The 21,559-nt window shown below is 40.8% G+C and overlaps 1 protein-coding gene across 1 annotated transcript in view; it reads left to right on the forward strand.

Annotated features, from left to right (window-relative positions):
- The first annotated feature begins 9,068 nt into the window (after window positions 1–9,068).
- ITPR2 (inositol 1,4,5-trisphosphate receptor, type 2) overlaps window positions 9,069–21,559 on the forward strand; it is a 505,193-nt gene continuing 492,702 nt past the window's right edge. Inside the window, exon 1 of the mRNA XM_012641030.1 lies at window positions 9,069–9,469. Coding sequence (XP_012496484.1) covers window positions 9,378–9,469 — 92 coding nt within the window. The 5' untranslated portion in view covers window positions 9,069–9,377. The remainder of the gene's footprint in view (window positions 9,470–21,559) is intronic.

Below are 21,559 nucleotides of genomic sequence, written 5' to 3' on the forward strand. Positions count from 1 at the left end.
AGGTATGTGATATCCTAAAACTGCTACTGATAGGCTCTATATAAGTAAATAATCATTGCAACATCATTTCTTGAATAATCTTATGCTTTCCTATTGATTTTTGATGCTTCCTTTGTCATATTTTGAGTTCTTACAAATAATCAGGCATGTAGACTGTGGTACAGCTATTAAATATCTGTGCCTATAGTGCCTATAGGTATAAATATTTAATAACTGGCACGAAACAGCTTCCCCTACCTCTAAATGTTTGCTCTGAGATGCAAGAGAAGCACAGGACAGAGTTCTTGTCTTAAACAAGCTCATGCTTCAGTTTGGCAGTCAGGATGCACATGCCCAAAATAATGCCCAGGAGCAGACCCACAGGACTACAGTTCAGACAGTGAATGCATATGAGGGGAAACTAAGGCAGACTTGGGGGAAGGACAGGGGGTGAGAAAAAAGACTCCAGGAAGTTTCCCCTGGGTTTATCCTCCCTGGTTTTGCCCATTTCTGGGTTATAGTGCTGCTTTCTCTTTTCTCACAATGTGTCTTACTAGCTGGGTAAGGACCTTGGGTAGGTTCTGTAACGTCCGTAAGTCTCAGTTTCTTCATCTGTAAAATGGGGCTAATAATAGCAATTATCTTATGGGGGTCATTAGATAATGTATGAAGAGTATTTGGCACAAAGACTCACACATGAATATATGTTACTTTCCTTCGTCACGGTTCATCTCTTTCCTCTTTACCAAAACTTGTCTTCAATCCTTTCATTCCCACAGGCATTTACCAGTCTGCAAGGATGGCCTTGGTAGTCTGTTTCCGTTCATTAAGACAAGGTTAAAATTTCTGAAGTAAACTTTTAAGAGCAGTCCAGAAATCCTGGGAGATCCTGGAAACTGGACTACAGTTTGAGAAATCTCTCTTAATTTGGATTTTAGGACCTTCACCGCCCAGGCTACCTTTCTCATGAGCAATGAAGTCTACAAGAGGTGAGAGATGGTCAAAGGCCTGCATCATATCTTCCCTGCTGTCATGCAGTGACCACAAGCACGACAGCATTCTGTGGTGTTAGATGGCAGTTTTCTCTGTGGGTTTTATCTGCTCCCCTCTTTGAAAAGATAGAAAGCCGTCAGCTTGTGGAAGGCAGAGTTCCCATGTGACATTTGTGGGTGGTTTTATAGCACCAGCTGGAAATTGAGCCACTTTCGTTTCTTTTGTCTCAAAATTTGCTTTTCTCTATGTCTGAAATGTGCCTGTTAAAAAAATTGATTTCTTTCTTTACATACAATTTTTTAAAAATTGAAATACCCCTGAAAGAAATAAAAATTTCAACAATCATCAAGAATTTACTACTGGTTCTGGAAGGGACTGATCTGTGAATGACAGAGCTGCTGACCCAGAGTCTCTGGAGACAGTTCTGGTGCTGGCGCAGTCACTAGTGTGTCTTTTGCACAGGTAGCATCTCCAGAGCTTAGTTTTATTGTGACATTTAATATTGCTTTTCTCATAGATAATGATAATCATAATAACAGCTAACAGTTATTGAACACTTACTTTGTACCAGGCACCATGCCAAGCCCTTTAAATGCATTTTCTAATTTAAAACCCACAAGACCACAAGAGATAGGTACCATTATTGTCCCCATTTTACAGATAAGGAAAATGAGGCCCCAGAGCTAAGTGTATTTGCATAAGGATGGGGAGAGAGTAAATTAGTAACTGAATCCAGGTCTATGTAATACACATGTCCTTAGCTATCATGGTATACAGTTATGGGATTCTTTTAAGTGATTGATAAATGCTGTCCTGACATCTACCTGGGAACATGAAATTATATTTGAGGAAGAATCATTGTAAATTGAAGTAGGCAAGATTTGAGATATTCATATTTTTTTTTCTTAAAATTCCCATTCTTTTCTGTTATGAAGACTGGGCCATTTTCTCCCCTTCTTCAATATTCTGATGAATCCCAACTCTAATTGATCATGATTCTTAAAATCCCACAAATTCAGGTTGTTGCTAAATTGTGTCAGTTCTTTATAAAGTATTTCTAATTACAACACTCTTCCCCTTTTTCATTTGCAAACCCTTATAGAATTGTGACACCAGGGTCAGAGAAGCCATGATTCAGCAGCAGTTAGTATTAATATAAATATTTCTAAGAGCTCTGACCCTATTAAATAGGTCAGAAGACTATTTTAATAGGATGTTAAATTGGGAGTTTCAGTGTAGGCATCAAGATACAACATATAAGACTAAGATGCAAATTTTGAAAGGAAATATTTGAACACCAGGGATGTAATGCTTAAAAATCCTTCTCCCAGACCAAGGATATGAAACATTTGGGTTGTTGGAGATGTGAGTATTTTGGAATGAGCCACAGCTGTGTTGGGTCCCACCCAACCCCCAGTGCAGGGGAAAGGAATGTGTGTGTATGGGGTGGGGGATTATGGGGGGGATGTTTGACTCTCAAATCTATTCCAGTGAGGAGAACTTCAAAGGCACCACTTGGAAAGCCTGGAATTTGTCTCCTGCAGGTAGGGAAACTCAGTAAATTGATGTTAAACTCTGTCTTTGGAAACAGGGTTAGGCGATGGGTTGGACAGCATTTTTGGGTGGAAAATCAGATTTGCTGTTGCCTTGAGATTGGCCTGCATTTCTAGAGTTTTCCCAGGCTAAGAGATTGTTCCTTGTGGTCTGTATCTTCAAAAGAGATCTGATTTGGGATTATTCTTAACCTCCTGTCCACCAGATAACACCATCTAACACTATCAACAAAGGGCAGATGGACACTATGTGCCTGAGGTCAGGGTACTCTGGGAAGAACACATAATTGCTTTTGTAGTATTATGGCTAGAAATGCTTAACCTAATCAAATTATGAAATACGAGACAAACCCAATTGTGCAACAGCTTAAAATGGCCTGTATTCTTAAAAAATGTCAGTGTCATTAAAGACAAAGTATAGCTGAGGAATTGTTACAAATTAAAAGAGACTAAGGAAACGTGACAGCTGAACAGTCCAACTGTGCAGTCCAGTTCCTAAGTTTCATGGAAGACAATTTTTCCATGGACGGGGGTGGGTGGGGGTTGAAGTGCGAGTGGGTGGGCAGAACTCAGGCAGTGATGCTGGCCCAGTTCCCAACAGGCCACAGACCAGTCCTTGGGGACCACAGCTATACATGGTCCTAGACAGAATTCTGTCCTAGAGGAAAAAAAATGCCTAAAAGACACTGTTGGGACAATTGACAGCATTGGGATATGAACAGTATATTAAAGTTTTACATCAATGTTAAATTTCCTGAACCTGATGTCTGTACATTGGCTAAATAAGAGACTACCTTTGTTCTTAGTTATACATGAAGTATTAAATGGTATATGGGCACAATGTATGCAATCTACACTCAAATGTTTCTGAAAATAAATTGTGTGTGTGTAGAGAAAGTGATAAAAAAAATGTGGCACATTATAAAAATTGCTGAATTTGGGTTAAAGGTATGTATTCTTGCAACTTTTCTGTGAGTTTGAGGTTATTTCAAAATAAAAATGAAAAACAAGTCATTTTCTTAGAAAGGTCTTCCCACTAGCCAAGGTTTGTTTCAACCCCATCTCCCTCAACTCCTGCCCATGTATTGCACAATCACTCTCTTCAGAAATGATGGTAAGCCTCACCCCAGACCTGCTAAAGCAGAACCTCGGGGGATGGAGCCCAAGGATTTGTGTTTTAACAAGTTCTCCAAATGCTTCTTTTACCTACTAAAGCTTGAGAAGCACTGGTTTAGACTAGTCAGGACCCACACTTGGAGTTGGGGGTGATGTTAACCCCATCCAGGCTGTCACACAATGGGGGGTAGGGGGATGGATTCAGGGACAATGACTACAGGATCTACCTCACAGGAATGCCGAGAGAATAGTGGCTGAGAATGGTTACATTCTCACCTATACCATCCACCTTTCTCTTTTCAGCTTGGCTCCAGAGGCCTCAAGGACACATTTTTAGTCCAAAAATTCACAGCAGGAAGTATAAATAACTAATTATTTTATTTTATTTTATTTTTTAGAGATGAGGTCTTGCTCTGTCACCTAGGCTGGAGTCCAGTGCTGTGATCATAGTTCACTGCAGCCTCAAACTCCTGGGTTCAAGTGATCCTCCTGCCTCAGCCTCCTAAGTAGCTGGGACTACAGGTGTAGGCCATCATGGTTGGCTAATTTTTCATATTTTTTTGTAGAGTCTGGGTCTTTCTGTGTTGTCCAGGCTGATCTCATACACCTGGGCTCAAGTGATCCTTCCTCCTCCACCTCCCAAAATGCTGGGATTACAGGTGTGAGCCTGGCCAGACTAATGTATATTTATTACAGAATGAATCCATAAAACTCTCCATAGTGAATACAAATTGATTATGGTGAATTGGCAGAGTTGTCCATTTTTGGCCTAGTGAGGGGTGGTAGAGACTTTCCCTTGTTTCCTTGGAGGATATTTTGGAAGGGAATTCATAAACAATGGAAGAGACTGGCCTCGAATTTCCTAATTGAAGGTGAGTTGGAAAGTCACACTTGTTTATCTGTCTGAGTAGGCAAAAAAGAATTGGAGAGAGAGAGAACAATTGATGGAATGAGGGGAACTAGTGGAGCAGTTTACATGCCCACTGTTTGGAGTGGTATGGATACCTGGATTCAGGGGTGGCTACATATTTGCATGGCCCAGTTAAAAGTGAAATTGCAGGGCCTCTTATTCAACATGATCAAGAATTTCAAGATGGCATCAGAAAAACATGAAATCAAGCAGGGGCCCTGTGCTACGGTACAGATTGTGTCATCATGAAACAGACTTTGCCTAAATCTCCCCTGGTCAAAAGGAGGCCAGGCTTGCTAGAACTCCACCTAAGGGGCTGGTCTGCCTACGTCAGGATTGAAGCAGAGCGGGTTTAGAAGAAGTCAGGCTGAGGCAAGCTCTCCCACTTCAAAGAACGGTGCACTGCAGAGGTCCTTCAGAGCTACTGACATCCTTCCTCACCCATGTGCCCAACAGAGAGCCAGCATTTGATACCCACCTGACAAGAGGCCTCTGCAACCAGTCAGTTGGCCAGACAAGCGGGGACTGAGATCAGGTCAGAATTATACGTTTGCTCATTTCATCCTGATCTTCCTTCCCTATCCCAACACCCAGGGAGCTAAAATGTGAAGATGTGTGAGAAGGAATAATAGAGCAGCCCACACCCCCTTCCTGAGGCAGCCCATTGATCTCAGGAGGCCTGGAAGGGATGAGACAAATGTTCTAAACCGGGCTCTGGTGTGTGTTGTATTTTTAATAACTGAAAATAATTCTAAATCTGAGGGCTCTCTTTGAAATATTATTAAGAAACAGAATTTGTAGATTTGATAGTACATTTCCCTTTGTTGAAAGGAAATGATTTAAAAACGCATATTTTATTTGCACCTCATGAAGACTGTTCAATAAACCAGTTACTATTAAAAATTATATTACAAGGCAGGGAGTGAGGAAAGCAATTCAGGACACATTCAGTTGACAGATAATAGATTGCAAACCCTTTCATTTCTAGTATTGATCTGAGGAGAGCCAAATGAATGCTGAATATAAATTACCATGCAAACATCTTTGCTGGAAGAACTCTTTACTAGAATATTATTTTTAATATATTCAATCCTTTGGGGTAAACATTTCAAATATTACACTCTATTTATTACCTCTCCCTATAGATATTTTAGGGCATGATGACTTGAGCTTTCACTGTAGTGACTGATCTCAGCACAGGAGACTCTTTGAACGCCATTTGACAGACTTCTGTTCTCATCATCCAAAGTAATAAAAATATTTAAGCATTTGAAAATTCAACATTAGTTATTTATTATTTCATTTATGTATCAAATATTTATTGAAGCCCTAAATGGGTTCTGTTAGGCCCCGTGAGGGATAAAACATGAATTAGACACTGAGCTCATGCTCAGGATGCTTCTAGTTTGCTAAGACTCAAGATGTACAGATACAGCAAGAAGGCAAGGTGGAAAGTGTTGAGAGATACCTTAAAAGGGATGTGCCCTTAGACCAGTCACTGGGCTCCTGGCTTGGGCACTGAGTTTTAGAGGACCTTATTCTGGTCTAAGGGGGACATGCCCACCAGGCACCTGAATTTCATTCTCCTTCTAGACTATGTGCTGAGTGTCTAAGACCCCAGAATCTCATGCATAAGTGGCTCCCCTGTTCATCTCCCAAGTGGAGCCTGCAGAGCTGGCATGCACAGGGTGGCTGAAGGAGTGGCCAAGGGATGGCTCTTTGCAGAGATTGTGGTCAGAGCTCTCTCTGCATTACCTTTAACAGTTTATTAGCTTAATTAAGAACTTTTAATATTTAGACTATGTTACAAGGGCCTCCAATTGTTTTTGCCACAGGGACACAAAAATGTTAGGGGCAGGTTGGCCTGGCTATGGAAATTCAGGAGGAGGGAGAATTTGCCTTGGTAGTATCTGGGAAGTTTCACCGGGGAAGTGGAGCTTGACCATGCAGAGGTGGGGAAGGAAGGAGGAAGAGGAATTTCTGGCAGATGGAACATCACACTCAAAGGCAGGGAGATTAAAAGTACAAGATTACGTGTGGAAAGTCTGGCTTTCCTGGATGTCAGGAATGCAAGAGTAGAAACAGAAGTTGTAGAAGGAGAGGGAGACCAGATCATGGACAGTGTGGAACACCAGGACGTAGTGAGTGAGGGCTGAGCGAAGTGTCTTGTATTCTCAGCACAGGAGAATCCATTTAGAGGGACTGATGTTCACATGCAACATTCACAACAGCAGGCGAAGGCCTTCAAACTTCTTTCTGTAGGCAATGGGTGCCACTGTTAGGTTTGAGCTGTTTTGGTGAGATCAACTCTGTAAGTATGAAGCTCTGGCTTGCCATGGGGATGGCAGATGGGAAAGACTGGAAGGGTGGAAAACAGTGAGCAGGCAACTGTGTAGAACAGAGCAATGATAGGGGGAGGTGAAAATGAGACATAGTTGAGATAACAGAAAGGACGAAATTGGTAGAGAAAGAAATAAAAAGTGACCCCAAGACTCTGTGTGAATCTTTGGTGGCCAGCTAATCATCTTTGCCATGCCAACACAGAAGAGTGAGCAGATTCAGTTCTCAGACTATACTGAACACTCTGGGTGGTGGATGGTGGGGATGGGATGAGGAAGAAGAAAGACATTGGATGTGGGTACGTGGCTTGAAGTTTGCACCTGTTCATCATCATAAACAATCACCCACTCATTTTGTTATGTGTTGTCCATAGATATTATTGTTTGTGCCTTGAAGAAATAAACAATATTCATGACTTTGATCCGTAATTGTTGATCGTCTTCTGGATGTATGGCACTGTACATACTGTGCAGTGTGGACAACCATAGAATATAATGCACAGATCTCTTCAATGAATGGAAACCTCCATTTCCAGAGTCGTCATCTTAATCCATCTCAAGCTTTTTAATAACTCATATGCCCAATGTCTTGGAGGCTCCCAACAGTGATATCATGTGTGAAGAGAGAGGAAGGCTTCTATCCTGTAACAGGCATTTCTAAGTTGCTAAGTAACCTTTTCCAAAGGAGAACACAGAAATCTGTCAGCTGCATGGCATGACAATGACTGGGTCCAGTTTATCTCAACATATACAGGCTTTGCACTGGCGTTTCCTGGACTCAGTGTCATTCTCTTCTATCCTGCAGGCTTTCTAAACACAAGCATTTCAATATTAAGCTTATTCGTTGTTTATATTCCATTACGTGAGAATAAGTCTCAACCCAAACCATGTTTGAACTGGAAGTTAGATTTTTGCCAGTTGCACAATATGGTACACACACCTCTGCACACCCACAGTTCCTTCGCCAAATGCAAACCTTGCTCTGTGGGGATTACTTAGGTAGCAGTTTTTAATTGGGTGGCAAGTGTCATAACCGCCACACAGAGTTAGTTTGCTTCCTCCGCATTTTCTACAAGGATCGGGCATAAGGCTTTTAAATGACATTCTAAGATGAGGGAGGCAAAAGCAACAGAGAAGGCGTGGAAACGTGTCCTGCTGTCGGTTTCGTCCATAACCGCTGAAGCCTGAAGAGTCAGCAGCTTTAAATGTAAACAAGAGAGGGCTGTCAAGGAGACGTTGACCCTGGGTCCCCGGGGGTGGAAGGTTAACCTCGGCTTGTAATTAAGCAAGCGCAGGGGGCGCGGCCTCCGAGGCTGAATTAGAAGGCTCAGCTCTACCGAGCCCTCAACGCCAACGGCTGGCTACAAAAATTGGTGGCTCGGCCGAGAGACGTTTACCTCCTTGGAGGCTCGCGTCCACCTGGACATCTGTTGACGGGTCAAGTTTCACTAACGCCATGTACTTGAGGAAAAAAACCCCAAACTACATACTCTAAATCGAGACTTTCCTCCCTCCCTTTCCTCCTTTTTTACTTTCTTTATTATGTATTTATTTTTTATTTGTACTTTTTCCTTTACTTCAACGCCTTCCTCTCCCTTGGTCAGCAAATCACCCACCCCTGCCCCACCCACTCACCCCACTCTGGCTCCATCTTTTCATCTCCGGAGGGCCCGGGGCTCAGGCCACTGTGCCCGGCTCCCGCTGCGCGCCCGCCCCACCGCCTACCGCGAGCAGTTCTCCCTGCCCCCTGCAGGCTCCCCCGCTTTCCCAGGCAGGGACTGTCGCGCTCCGGGTCCGACCTCTCCAGGGCGCTATATCGTGTCCGTCCCCGGCTCCGGTCCTCCGCCACGCTTCCAGCGCCGCCCAGCGTCTTGTCCCCGCGCGGGCCGGTGCGGCCACGGCCGCGGCTCCCCGGGTGGCCAGGCCTCCGCGGAGTCGCCCCGCCCCGGTCCAGCTCCGCCCCCGGCCGCCGCTCCCTGATTGGCCGCGCGCCCCCTCCTCCCCGGGTCCCTCCCCTCCCCCTCGCCCAATGGGCACCACCACCTGGTCCAAAAATTCCCCTGAGGGGACCTAGGGGCTCTGCAACCTCTAGCTCCCGCCCGGCGGCCGTGACGGCCGGGTCGGGGCACAGAGCGGGGAGGGTCACAGAGTGGGGAGAGGAGGCAGGAGGAGGAGCAAAGGTGTTGGAGAGAAAACTTCTGAAAGGAACAGGAAACCTGCTGGGGAGACGGCGGCTGCGGCTTCTCAGGGCGCCCGGGCTGCGGTCGTGGCGGGGTGTCCATAGCTGCAGCTTCGCTCCTGCCCAGCTTGCCCGGCGCGGGAGCTGGGCTGAGCCGCGACACACAGTCTCTGGCTGTGCCCTCCGCCGCCGCGCTGGGCCGCGGCGGTCCTGCGCTCCGTTCCGCCTGTGCCGCGGCAGCTCCCTGGAGAGAGCGCGGCGAGGGCGCAGGGAAGAGGAGGGACGTGCGCTCTGGATCATGAAGCAGCATGTCTGATAAAATGTCTAGCTTCCTCTACATAGGGGACATCGTGTCCCTGTACGCGGAGGGCTCCGTCAACGGCTTCATCAGCACCTTAGGGTAAGCGGGGGACGCGGGCCGGGCGGCGCTCGCGCTCAGTCTCCTCGGAGCCCATCCCTGTCCCTCCTCGCGCGCGCGTCCTCCCGCTCCCGCCCGCGGTGGCCGGGCCGGGCCATCTGCGCCGCCGACCGCGCTGTGCGCTCCGCTTGCGCGCTCGCTCGCAGGAAGCTGCCCCGAGAGGCAGACTGTCTCAGCTACTTCGTAATCTCAAGCTCAGAGACACATCAGGAAAGGAGGAAGTGATTCAAAAGCCCTGAGACAGGCCCGGCGAAGAAGTCTTCTCTGGCGTCTCCATGGGTTGTTTTGACTAGAATGTGTGTTTGTTTTCCTTTAAGGGCAAAACAAAACACCCCTCTTCCCATCTTTTCTGGCTACGACTCTCAGCCCCTTGTCTCTCTGCCGGGTTTGAAAGAGCAGTTGATAGAAATCCGTGGCCTTGGACGTGAAACTTAAGCGATGTGGTGAGCCAAAGTGTGGCTTTGTCCTGCGGGAGGAGCTCACCGTCCCCTCTTCGCTGAAGTAATTTCCTTTTGGCCTGGCCAAGCAGGGACTCGCCCCGCCGTCGTGGGCAGCCCAGGGGAGTCCGCAGCGCTGTGACCCTCAGAGGTTTCTGAGGGCCTCCTGGGTTCTGGAACTGAGACCTGCCTTCTCCCCTACCCCAGCCTTGGCCCACTGAAATGCTGAAACTCTCCTGGAACTCAGCCAACTGCAGAGCTCTTGAGATTTCAGTCGGTTTGTGAATGGGGGAAATAGGTATTATATATATATCTATATCTATATATATCTATATATAAAAACAGCATGCTAAATGGTTAAATAGAACTTCCTTGATTACTGGTATTTTCTCTCTGTCCTTATTGTGAATACCAGTGTGCAGTTTAATTGCACGCTGCAATGTATTTTGATGCACAGGTATTTTTTGTTACCTCATGGTCTCAGCACTTAGACTCCCCCAGTCTTAGAGATTTTAGGCTGCGGAACTGGTGTTTCCACTCGTGGCTGGTTACCACTTTCAGCTTTACGTTTTGGGCCACATGATTTAACATGCAAAGTCCCTGGACCTTGACTGCGAACCGTGTTACAGGTTTTGAGGCACATGACGTATGTAACTGAGTGCTGCCTACTCAGCCCTGGGATGTGGAAGTCACCAGTACTTCCACAGTTCCTGTTATTGATATTTGTGCATTTCCCCTAATGGGTAAAAGAAGGGAGGTAGATTTAGTTTAATCCCTTTTGCATCAATGTTATTTACTTGTGAAACTAAAGCATAGAAAGAATAAGTATCAATGGCAAATGCTTATGCTGGGTTTTAAGTCTTGAGCTACCATTGTTTCTGAGAGCATTCATGGTACAAATTCAGTTTTTGGGCCCCCAACAACATTTTGCAGATGGCTGTGCTGCACTTCACCTTCCATAGACTCCCTAGGTGTGTGTGATGTAGTAGTTAAGCAGGATGGGCTCCAGGGACAGAATGCCTGGGGTTCAGATTCTGGCTCTTCCACTTGTAAACCTTATGACCCAGGGTAAGTTACATAATCTTTCTGTGCTTCGTCTCCTTGGTTCTGAAAAATAGGAATAATAATGGATTCTACCTTACAGGATTGTGGTGAGGAAGAAGAGAGTTAATATATGTAAAGTGCTTAGCAGGGTACCCTGCACATAATAAGCACTTATGGAAGTGTTAGCTGTTTGGGTAATTATCACTGTCTTGGCGACTGTGAACAATAGTTATATTCGTGGAAAAAATAATAAAAAGAATTAGGAATAGAGTGTAAAACCTAGACAAAGAAAGGAATATGTTTTTGTAGTATGCATATGGATAACTTACAAAACAAATATTAGAGAAGCCTATTGATGGTAAATCAGGAAGCTGCAACTTTAACAGTTGTGGAGTTGGCCCTGCTCAGGAAATTGAGGTGAAGAGAAATGAAGTGACTAACTCAAGAAACAGAGAGGGCATTAATGCCAAAAGCTGGAACTCTAACCTTGTCTCCAGATTCCCAGCCAAGTGTGCTTTTCTTTGGTTACATATAATAATCTTTAAGCCTTGAGAGAAATAAGCTTGTATAACCTTTAATGTAGCAAATACATTTGTATAAATATTTCTTATTTGTATTTAATATGTCTTGCTTGTGTTTTAAAAGTTGTTTCCTTAGGGTGTGTTTATTCAGTGTATTATTTTCTGTTAATGAACTGAGTCTTGTTGAGGTTCTTATGACAAGGCGCTCATGCAGCAAGATCCTATGGGGAGGAAGGGTCTTTAGAAACGCTGCCGTTGGTGAAACATGTGGCTTCGATTGGGTCATCTTTTTCTGACATAGATTGCTCAGAGGTTCAGATAACTTTGTAATACTTCAGAGGTTAGTTGGGTATGGCGCTATCTCCCTCCTGCTACTTGCTTCTGTAACATCTTTTCAAAGGACAGTTACAGTAAAAGTTGCTGATCTACCCTGATGCAATCTCCTGGCCTTCGTGAACAGTGTCCAAAGGGTACTCAAGGGCAGTATGATGCTAGCCTAAGACTTAAATGGGTTCTAAGTTGAGAGAATCCTTGTAGAATAATTGAGGCAAACTGTAAAATTAAAAGTGCTGTGATTTCTCGCTTGACAGTAACGACATCATTACATTTATGATATATAAAAATTTAGAACTTTCTGCTTTGAAAACAGGACAGCCCAGAAAACATGTTGGGAATATCAAATAGAATTCAACCTGAAATTATTAATTATCTCATTTATGAACATTTCAAAATTCTGTTGTATATGAGATATGCAAATAATGTTGCAAAAACTTTTAATTTGCTTTCAGAAAGCATCTGGTATCTTTTTTAAAAAAGCTCATTTGATTTCTAAAGGGATCATGCTGTTCATTTTCTATTCTTATAAATATTAAATTTAAAAGTCATATAAGAGAAAACAGGAAACTTTGGAGGTAAGAAGTAAATTTGTTTTCCCGACCATAAGTCACACATCACAACAGAACTAACTGGACTCTTGTGCCCAAACATGAAGGTTTGTTCATGGCTTCTTGCAGTCCTCTTCTTGTACCTCCTGCCATCACAGTGTATATATATTTCTGTGGGAGTTGTTAGATAAGATGTTAAAACTGAGATTTGACCTTATTAACTAAACCAAAATATTTTATCATAATTTAAAACTGAGGTATTTTGTGTTCATCTCATTGATTTTTATTAACATGCGGATAGTTTTCAAAGTTAGGGATTCTGTTTATATTAATAAAATAATTTTCTAAAATTCAGGGATGAAAAGTTTCAATTTTTGAGAAATAATCCTATTTCATTTCCTAATGGCCATGAACTATAGCATTTGATGCTTTTATCCTGAGAAATCAGACCGATTGAACATGATTGTTTTGTTCAAAAACTGACATTGCAGTTTTTTAGATAGTCATGCTTGGTTTTAATGTTTAGGACTTTCTTTAGCTTGTGGAACCACACTACCCTCAGATTTTTAGGAGTTATAAAGCTCATGGGAGCATATGTCCATGCCATATGGAATCTTATCTAGGCATATGTTGGGGTAGCATCCCCAATTGTTAGCTCAGAGTACAATTGGTAGATAATTTATTTTGCAAGTCAATTTTAAGGCTATGAAACCAAAGTGAGATGGTAGCTGTAGTTTCTTATTATGTTGTAATAGGATCATTATTTTTACCCTTGCTATATCAAAGACAGAGTGCATACTTCTAGTTGAACTTCCTTGCTCTTCTGTTAGTTGGATGTCTGTTGGCCTAGGTCTGCTGCTAATTAGCCATGTGACCTTGTTCACATCATTTATTCTTTTCTCATATCAGCCTGTCTTCATGGAGACTAAGAAGAAGAACAGATACTGTTCTCCCTCTCCCTGGGGGTATTATAAAAGTGAGTGAAAAAAATAAAAAGATTCCTTTTTTAGAAAGTTGCTAGGAAAATCTACATTATGGTTGTATTTTTGCATGTAGAATCGCAAACTTTATTCAAAGGCATATAAATTGTTAAAGTGAATCAGATTGGAGACATTGGCATTGTATATATTCAGCCAAAATTTGTTCCACTGTAAGATTAAAGACCTAACAGAAGAGCTAAAAGTTAGACTACAAGTTTTTGATTTCCATTTTAGCTCTTCATCCATTTGACACATTTAGTAGCATGATAATTTTTCAAATTTAGCTTAGGAAGGTAGTTAATAAGAATTGAGTTTATACAGCATTTCAAGGTAGTGACTAGATATTTATTTGCAAATAAATTTCATTTGATTTTAATATTTAGTGTGTAAATGTTTTTGAGGATATACATTGTTGTTATGTAGCTTTTGGAAATTTTTGCAATAAGGTAATGACTTTTTCAGCTGAGGAAAAGTCATGGGATTTCACTTTATTTGAATTTAGTGGGCCCCTTTTGAGGGCCTTTTGACTGGAGTTGGAGGAAGATTTTCTTGGACTCTGTGACCCGGCTTTTCAGTTTGATTTCTCCGACTATTTGTGCAAAATTTGAACGCCTCAGTTGCAAAGATTTGACCTTATCCTTTAACCAGTATTTACCTGATTTTTCTGAATCCTGAATTGTTGCAAAATGAGTTGTTGTTATTGTTCTTCTCTCTGTTTGTAGGTGCCCTGGTTTGTATTTCCTAATTTAATCTTTCATCTAAAGATTCATTTAGGAAATACTTGTATAGACTTATGGAAAATTGCTTTAAATCCTATCGAATGAAGATGGTGAATGTATTTTAAATAAACTGACTTTTTTCTACTGGTACATTTTAGGGTTATACTCTTTATGTTTCTTTTAAAAGGGAACGGGGGGGTTTTGGGATATACTGTACAATCTCAAATGAAGTGTTAATTGTCTCCCCCTCATTTTCTCTCTCCTGGGATTTGTTTCCCCTGTTGCTACCACATCTGACAACAAATGTTTATATTTCTGGGGACATTGACTTCACCAATGGTCAGGTACCACAGAGTGGGGACTGAGCATAACAGAATTCTTGGGATGGTGGGATAGTAGAATAAGTAAAAGGCGTGTCATTCCTTCCTTGGCTATTTTCTGCATGGTTAAGAGGCTAGTAAATGAAAAGTGTGTAAGTGTATATATTTGTGTGTGTCTGTCTATATATGTATGTTTAAGCCATTGCTACCTTGGCTTGAGGTTTCCTCTCTGGATCTTCTCAGAACCAACACCTACTAGTTAAGGTCTCAGAAAACTGTCAAATGGTCACCAGTTGATGCACTGACCCCAAAGCATCATGATAGTCTCTTAGAGTGACAAAAAGATTGCAGCCCTTATTTTACTTCCTGCTTGATTTTTTCCAATACACTTAACTTTCACCTTTTCCATTCCTTTGTTTCCATGTTCAAGGATGGATGTCAGGTAGGGTGATGGGGCGGGGGGCGTCCACAGTTTATAATTCTGACTTAATTCCTTAGAGGAATGAGACTGTGCAACTGCTATTTTATTTTTCCCAATTATAGTCCCTCAAATTTCTCTTCCTAATCTTTTCTTCATGCTAAACATTTTTGATATTTAAATATTTGCAGATTTGACTTATTATGTTTTCTTTCTTACTTATTTAACTATGCTATTCTTATTATAGTTTTAAAAATGTTTCCCGTAATAGGACTGTTTGATCAGTGGGGAGTTGTAGATGAAGTGTGAAATGATTATAGTCAACTTTTATTTTTGCGTAAGATGTGTTTAATATCTTTCAGATAATAGCCATTATTTCCTGCTATTACCAGGCATATAAGCTTAGCTTTGTTTTGGCTAAGGCATATGATAATGTGATAAAAATATCGAAAAGTCCATTGGACATTTGCTTGTCTGTTTAGTGAGGAGGAGGAAGATGATAGAATCTTGAATACCGAGTTGTTTTGGAAAGTCTAAGTGTTAGGAGTATGATGTGTGGAACTTGAAATCAGCATAAGCAAAAAGATAGTTTCTGAAGTGGTGAGCATAAAGTCTATTTTAAGCTGAAAGGTCGACTATTTCTTAAACCTAAAAGTCATTCCATAAATAACAGCGCAGCTTTTGGACCCTCTCTGGCAGTGAGAGCTCAGTTTGGTAAACAACCATTCCTTCTCAAGTGCCTCTGATGGCTTGGCTTTGATGGAATTGAATTCAGAGGCAACTGCTTGGCTTCATTCTAGGTTTAACAGAAGCTTTTTATTTTTGTATAGGTAGCACTTTTCACAATCATGTTTTCCCTTTGGAATTGTTCTTGTGCAGCTAGTGTGTAAATAACTTAGAGAGTACAGACAGAATACTATAGATTCAAACTTTAAAACCTAAATTCCGGGCTGAGGGCATGTCTTCATATATAAATATAAAAGAAGAAGTAACAGTGGACTTTTATGAAAAATTTATAGTATATTAACACTGAATGTTACCATTTTTAAATATTAGAACTTGGTAATGGATCACTGGATTATAATCAGACATGTGAAACTTTAATGATCATTCATTCATTTAATGGATAAAAATGTGACCTTCGAATGTATTGATGCCTTCTTTTTGTGTTGTATTTAAACTCCCATGCTGATTTTGATGGAAAAGTTTTAAAATATATACCTTTAGAAAACCACAATTTTAATAAAAATATTCAGAACAATATACATGGAAAATAGAACAGCATATTAACAGTGGTTGACCCTGTATGGTAAGTGAATGGGCGATTTTAATTTTAATTTTTATATTTCTTGTATTTCCCAGATTTTGTATGTTTCTTTAATTAACTGTCTGTAATCAGGAAAGTTAACTAAAATGAAAATGATGTTTTTAAGGATTCTTCATTTCTTATTACTGTTAATCAACAATATTTACTTTAAAAAGCATAAATAAAGCATTTTCCTGGTCATGGTCAGTGGAGGAAAACCACAAACTAGGAAACTGCATGTTGCTGAAATAGATAGTCATATATTTACCATTAAACATATAGCTGCCGTGGTGGCTCATACCAGTAATCGTAGCACCTTAGGAGGCTGAGGCAGGAGGATTGCTTGAGGTCAAGAGTTTGAGACCGGCCTGAGTAACATAGCAAGAGCCCTGTCTCTACAAACAATTTTAAAAAATAAAAAAAATTAGCTTGGCATGGTGGTGCGTGCCTGTAGTCCCAGACACTCAAAAGACTGAGGTAGGAGGATCGCTTGAGCCCAGAAGTTTGAGGTTGCAGTGAGCTGTAATGACACCACTGCATTCTAGCCCAGGCAACAGAGTGAGACTCTGTCTCCGAAAAAAAAAATTTGTTCTTGGTTATTATTGGTATTTTAAAATGTTATTATGGAAAAGTGTTTGTCTGGCCAGTAATGCTGAGCAATTATGTTGGTTGATTTAATTCATGCAGTAAATATATACAGATGGTCACTGACTTACAATGTTTCCATGGTTTGATTTATGATTTTTTAACTTTATAATGGTATCAAAGTGATATGCATTCAGTAGAAACTGTACTTTCAGTACTCATGAAACCATTCTGTTTTTCACTTTCAGTACAGTATTCAATAAATTACATGAGATAATTCAACACTTTATTATAAAGTAGGCTTTGTGTTAGATGATTTTGCCCAACTGTAGGCTAGTGTAAATGTTCTGAACAAGTTTAAGGTAGGCTAGGCTAAGCTATGATGTTTGGTAGGTTAGGTGTCTTAAATGCATTTTTGATATTTTCAACTTACAATGGGTTTATCACATGTAACCCCATTTTAAGTCGGGGACCATTGATAGTCTTTTATTTTAGAAGTCTGTTTATATGTGTAAGAAGTATGCATTTTAGCATGGCTGACTTGTTCATTTTGTTAATAGTAGTCAGTATGAAACTTTTATTGCCTGAGTCAACTTTTATAGCATTGGTTTGTGAGGGGATTTTTCTTTTTGGTGATTGAAATAAATCAGCTAAGTGCTTTTATTGACTATCTTTGAAATGGATGGATTAGCTCTTTCAAAATTCAAATCAATAATTGATTAACAATAGTTATTACATAGTTTATACCAACCCACCCAAAGATTTCCAGATTTGAATTAAAAATAAGTTAAAATATCAGGTGGTTTAGTAAAAACTAAAATTGAAAGTGTGTCTACATCATGAATCGAGTCCATGTGACTACCCTGATGAGACATGCTGCAGATTGACCCATTAGTTCATTCAATAAATATTTCTTGAGCCCTTACTATGTGCTGGAGATACACAAGTGAAAAAATGCCAGATATTAAGCTGTTTTAATTATATAAATTATTATTTTATTTAATTATTATTATTATTTAGATATGAGATTTCATTATGTTGTCCCGGCTGGAGTACAGTGGCTTTTTACAGGTGCGTTCAGAGTGCACTGCAGCCTCGAAGTCCTGGCCTCAAGCAATCCTCCTGCCTCAGCCTCCCCTGTAGCTGGGACTATAGGGGAAGCTGATAACTAAATATTTGTGAAATTAATGTAGTAATTATTTAGGGATGGGGATAAGACTGGTTTTGAATAACTGCAATGTATAGCAGTTCTTTTCAGATGCCCAAAAGATAATTAAAAACAGTATCGTAGGAAGTCAGAAGAGTCACATTCTTTCTCTCCTGCCTGGGATGACCTGGGGGGCTTCAAGGAGGAGGTGGCACTTAATCTGAACTTTGAAGTATCATTAGGATGAATTTCTCTCAAATCTACGCCCATAATTGATCATGTATTCTTGGTACTTTTTTCTTTCACTTCAAAAAATAGGTGCAATTTTACTATTTTAATAGCTCCAAAAAACTGAAGTGAACAATTTGATATTGTTGAGATTTATAAAGACAGAAGAAATAATCTGAGAACCTGTTTTATGCTTATTTACCAAATGTGAGAGGTTTAAGTTTGGTTCAGAGCCTCTGAAATTAGTAAGACTGCTTTCGATCTTTGTCATGTATGCCAAATTTACTGAGACCTGAGATAATGAGGTCAGGACTATCAAACCCAGTCAAGAAGAAACTTGGCAATTATTTGGGGGAATTTATACACTATACCCAGCCCCTTTTGTTATATTTTTATCTCCTTTCTCCTTGTTTCCCCCCATCTCCAGTGCTTCATAGTTTTTCTTCATGAATCATGAAGTTAGAGTCTTATTGATCCTGGAAGGTTTGGCAATAAGGACAACTTTTCATCTAAAATAGTTATTTTTGATATTTTTTTACCTCATACTGCATATGACTGTTCAGAACACACAGACACACACACACACACACACACACACACATACACACGAGCGTGCATTCCCACTTGTTATAGAATATCCTCTGGCATGGAGTCCATCATGCTGTCTTCTCCTTTGATGTTTTAATAAGAGATAAAGGCCATGGATAGATTCCCATGAATGCAGGGAAGTCTAAGGAAGTGAACAAAGCATAATCTAAATTCATATCTAAATTCTTAGAATTCAAATGTATTATTGAAGGTCAATCTACTAATATTACTGACATGTTTGAGTCACTGTTAAAATATCATCATAAAAATGTCTTTGTGCAGATTACAAAATGCTGGACTTTTATTATATATTAGTTATTTAAGAGAATTCTTTGACAGAGTCTTAGAGAAAACTTAGGTTTTTTTTTTCAAGACAGGATTTTGCTTTGTTACCCAGGCTTGAGTGCAGTGGCACAATCATATCTCACTGCAGCCTCAAACTCCCGGCCTCAAGGATCCTCCCACCTCAGCCTTTTGTGTAGCCGGGATTGCACGTGTGCTCCACCACACCTGGTTAATTAAAAAAAAATTTTTTTACGGGCAGGGGTCTCGCTATATTGCCCAGGCTGGTCTTGAACAATCCTGGCCTCACGTGATCCTCCCACATTAGCCTCCTGAGTAGCTGAGATTCCCAGCTAACACTAGGTTTCCGATGAAGTAATTCCTAGTTATCTAGCTCTCTGCGATCTTGTGGTAATGACTAATTGTGAAACAATCACTAAGGACAGACACTACTGTTCTCCACATACTATCGCCTATTGAAAAGAGAATTCTTCAAAATATGTAGCGAATTTATATGGCTCATCAGACCTAAACATATAAGAGCCCAAATGACCAAATAGACAAACAAACCCAACAAAAACTCAAAAAATGAAACTAGTTTAAAAGTTGTTAATTTTATAGAGGAAAAGCAAAATGTATTATTTGTAAAAATTTCAGAGAATAAAGTGCTCTCCAACTCATATTCCAACTCACGTTTAATTAAATTCTTTGCACACCTGTGGTGAACTGCCTTGGAACTCTTGAAAAACAATTTATAGCTCAGACTTGGGGGGGAGAGGGGACAAGGGCATCATACGTAACCTAATCATCTGCACCCCCATAATATGCTGAAATAAAAAAATAAAAATGAAAAAAAAGAAAAACAATTTATAGGTGTCCCTTGCTGTCCTCATTCTTACTGTCTGATCATGAAAGCTCAGAAGATTTGGAAAGCAAGGGATACTTGTATATCACTTTGCCCACATAGATAAAGCTTAGTAATTGAAAGACTATATTATATTAGAAGTAACATAATTACTTTGTTGGTAAGGAACAGAAACCATCTCTGGCTAGTTTGAGCCAAGACGGAAATTTATTGTGAAGATACTGGAGAAGCTCCAAGAAATTAAAGGATGAGCTCAACAACTGAGCATGGGAAAGGCAGAAACCCACAGGACTGTACAAATCTCAATAGCAGGACCTTCTCTCTGGGTCCCACCATTTATGTGACTTGGATCCAGCAACTCCTATATTCTGTTTCTCTTTTCTTAAACTTCAAATTATGGGGTGATAGAATTTGGCCTCACTTGGATTAGGATTGATCACTTACGTCCTTGAAGGCCAGTCACAATGCCCAGATCTGGCTACCAGGGAAATCTCTGTGAGCAGGGCTCCGATTTCTGCTGGCTTCTGGGGCAGGGTGGTATGAGGAAAAGAGAACAAAGAGGACCTGGGCCTGAGCTAGATTTCACTGTTTAGGAGGCAATAGTAATATGTTGATGGCTTTTAAAATAAATTGTGGTAAAACATACACAACAAAATTTACCATTTTAAACATTTCTAAGTGTACAATTCAATGGCATTAAGTACAGTCACAATGTTGTGCAACATCACTACTGTCCATTTCCAGAACTTTTTCATCATCCCAAACAGAAACTCTGTACCCTTCAGATGGTGAATCCCCATTCTCTCCCTCCCCCAGCCCCTGGTAACCTCTAGTCTACTTTCTGTCTCTATGAATTTGTCTATTCTGGGTGCCACATATAAGTGGAAACATACAATATTTGTCCTTTGTGGCTGGCTTATTTCACTTAACATGATGTTTTCAAGGTTCATACATGTCGTAGCATGTGGCAGTACTTCATTCCTGTTTATTGATTGATAATATTCCATTGTAAGGATGTTGCACATGGTGTTTACCCATTCACGTGTTGTTGAGCATTTGGGGTGTTTTGACTTTCTGGCTATTACGAATCATGCTGCTGTGAATATTTATGTACCAGGTTTTGTGTAGACGTATGTTTTTTAATTCTTTGGGGTATATTACCTAGCAGTGGAATTTCTGGGTCATATAGTGATTATATGTTTAACATTTTACCTCAGCCTTTCCTGTTCTCTTTACCCTGCATTATCTTCCCCCCATCTCATTTTATTACATACAAATTACTATTTATTGTACCCATTGTTTATCATTTGTCCACCCCTGATAGAATATAAGCTCTCTGAAGGCAGGGATCTTTTGGTTTTGTCAGTGAATATCTCAAGTGCTTGGCTCCATAAATATTTATTAATTGAGTATTTGTTGCATGGACATATCCTGCCATCCCCAACCCTGGGGCCATGGATTGGCCTGTTAGGGTCCAGGCCGCAGAGCTCCGCACTGCACCCCAAAACCCCCACAGTCTGTGGAAAAGTTGTCTTCCATGAAATCGGTCCCTGGTGCCAGAAAGGTTGGGGACTGCTGGATACATATTTTCAAATCTCTATGTAGCTGTTAACATCAGTCCCTCTCTGGTAAAAAGTCAGTGTGGAACGGAAAGACAAGCACCACATGTACTCACCATCAAATTGGTATTAACTGATCAACACATAAGTGCACATATAAGAATAACATCTATTGGATGTTGGGCAGGG

Source organism: Propithecus coquereli, unplaced genomic scaffold (assembly GCF_000956105.1).
Source record: "Propithecus coquereli isolate 6110/MARCELLA unplaced genomic scaffold, Pcoq_1.0 Scaffold16, whole genome shotgun sequence".
Classification (NCBI taxonomy): domain Eukaryota; kingdom Metazoa; phylum Chordata; class Mammalia; order Primates; family Indriidae; genus Propithecus; species Propithecus coquereli.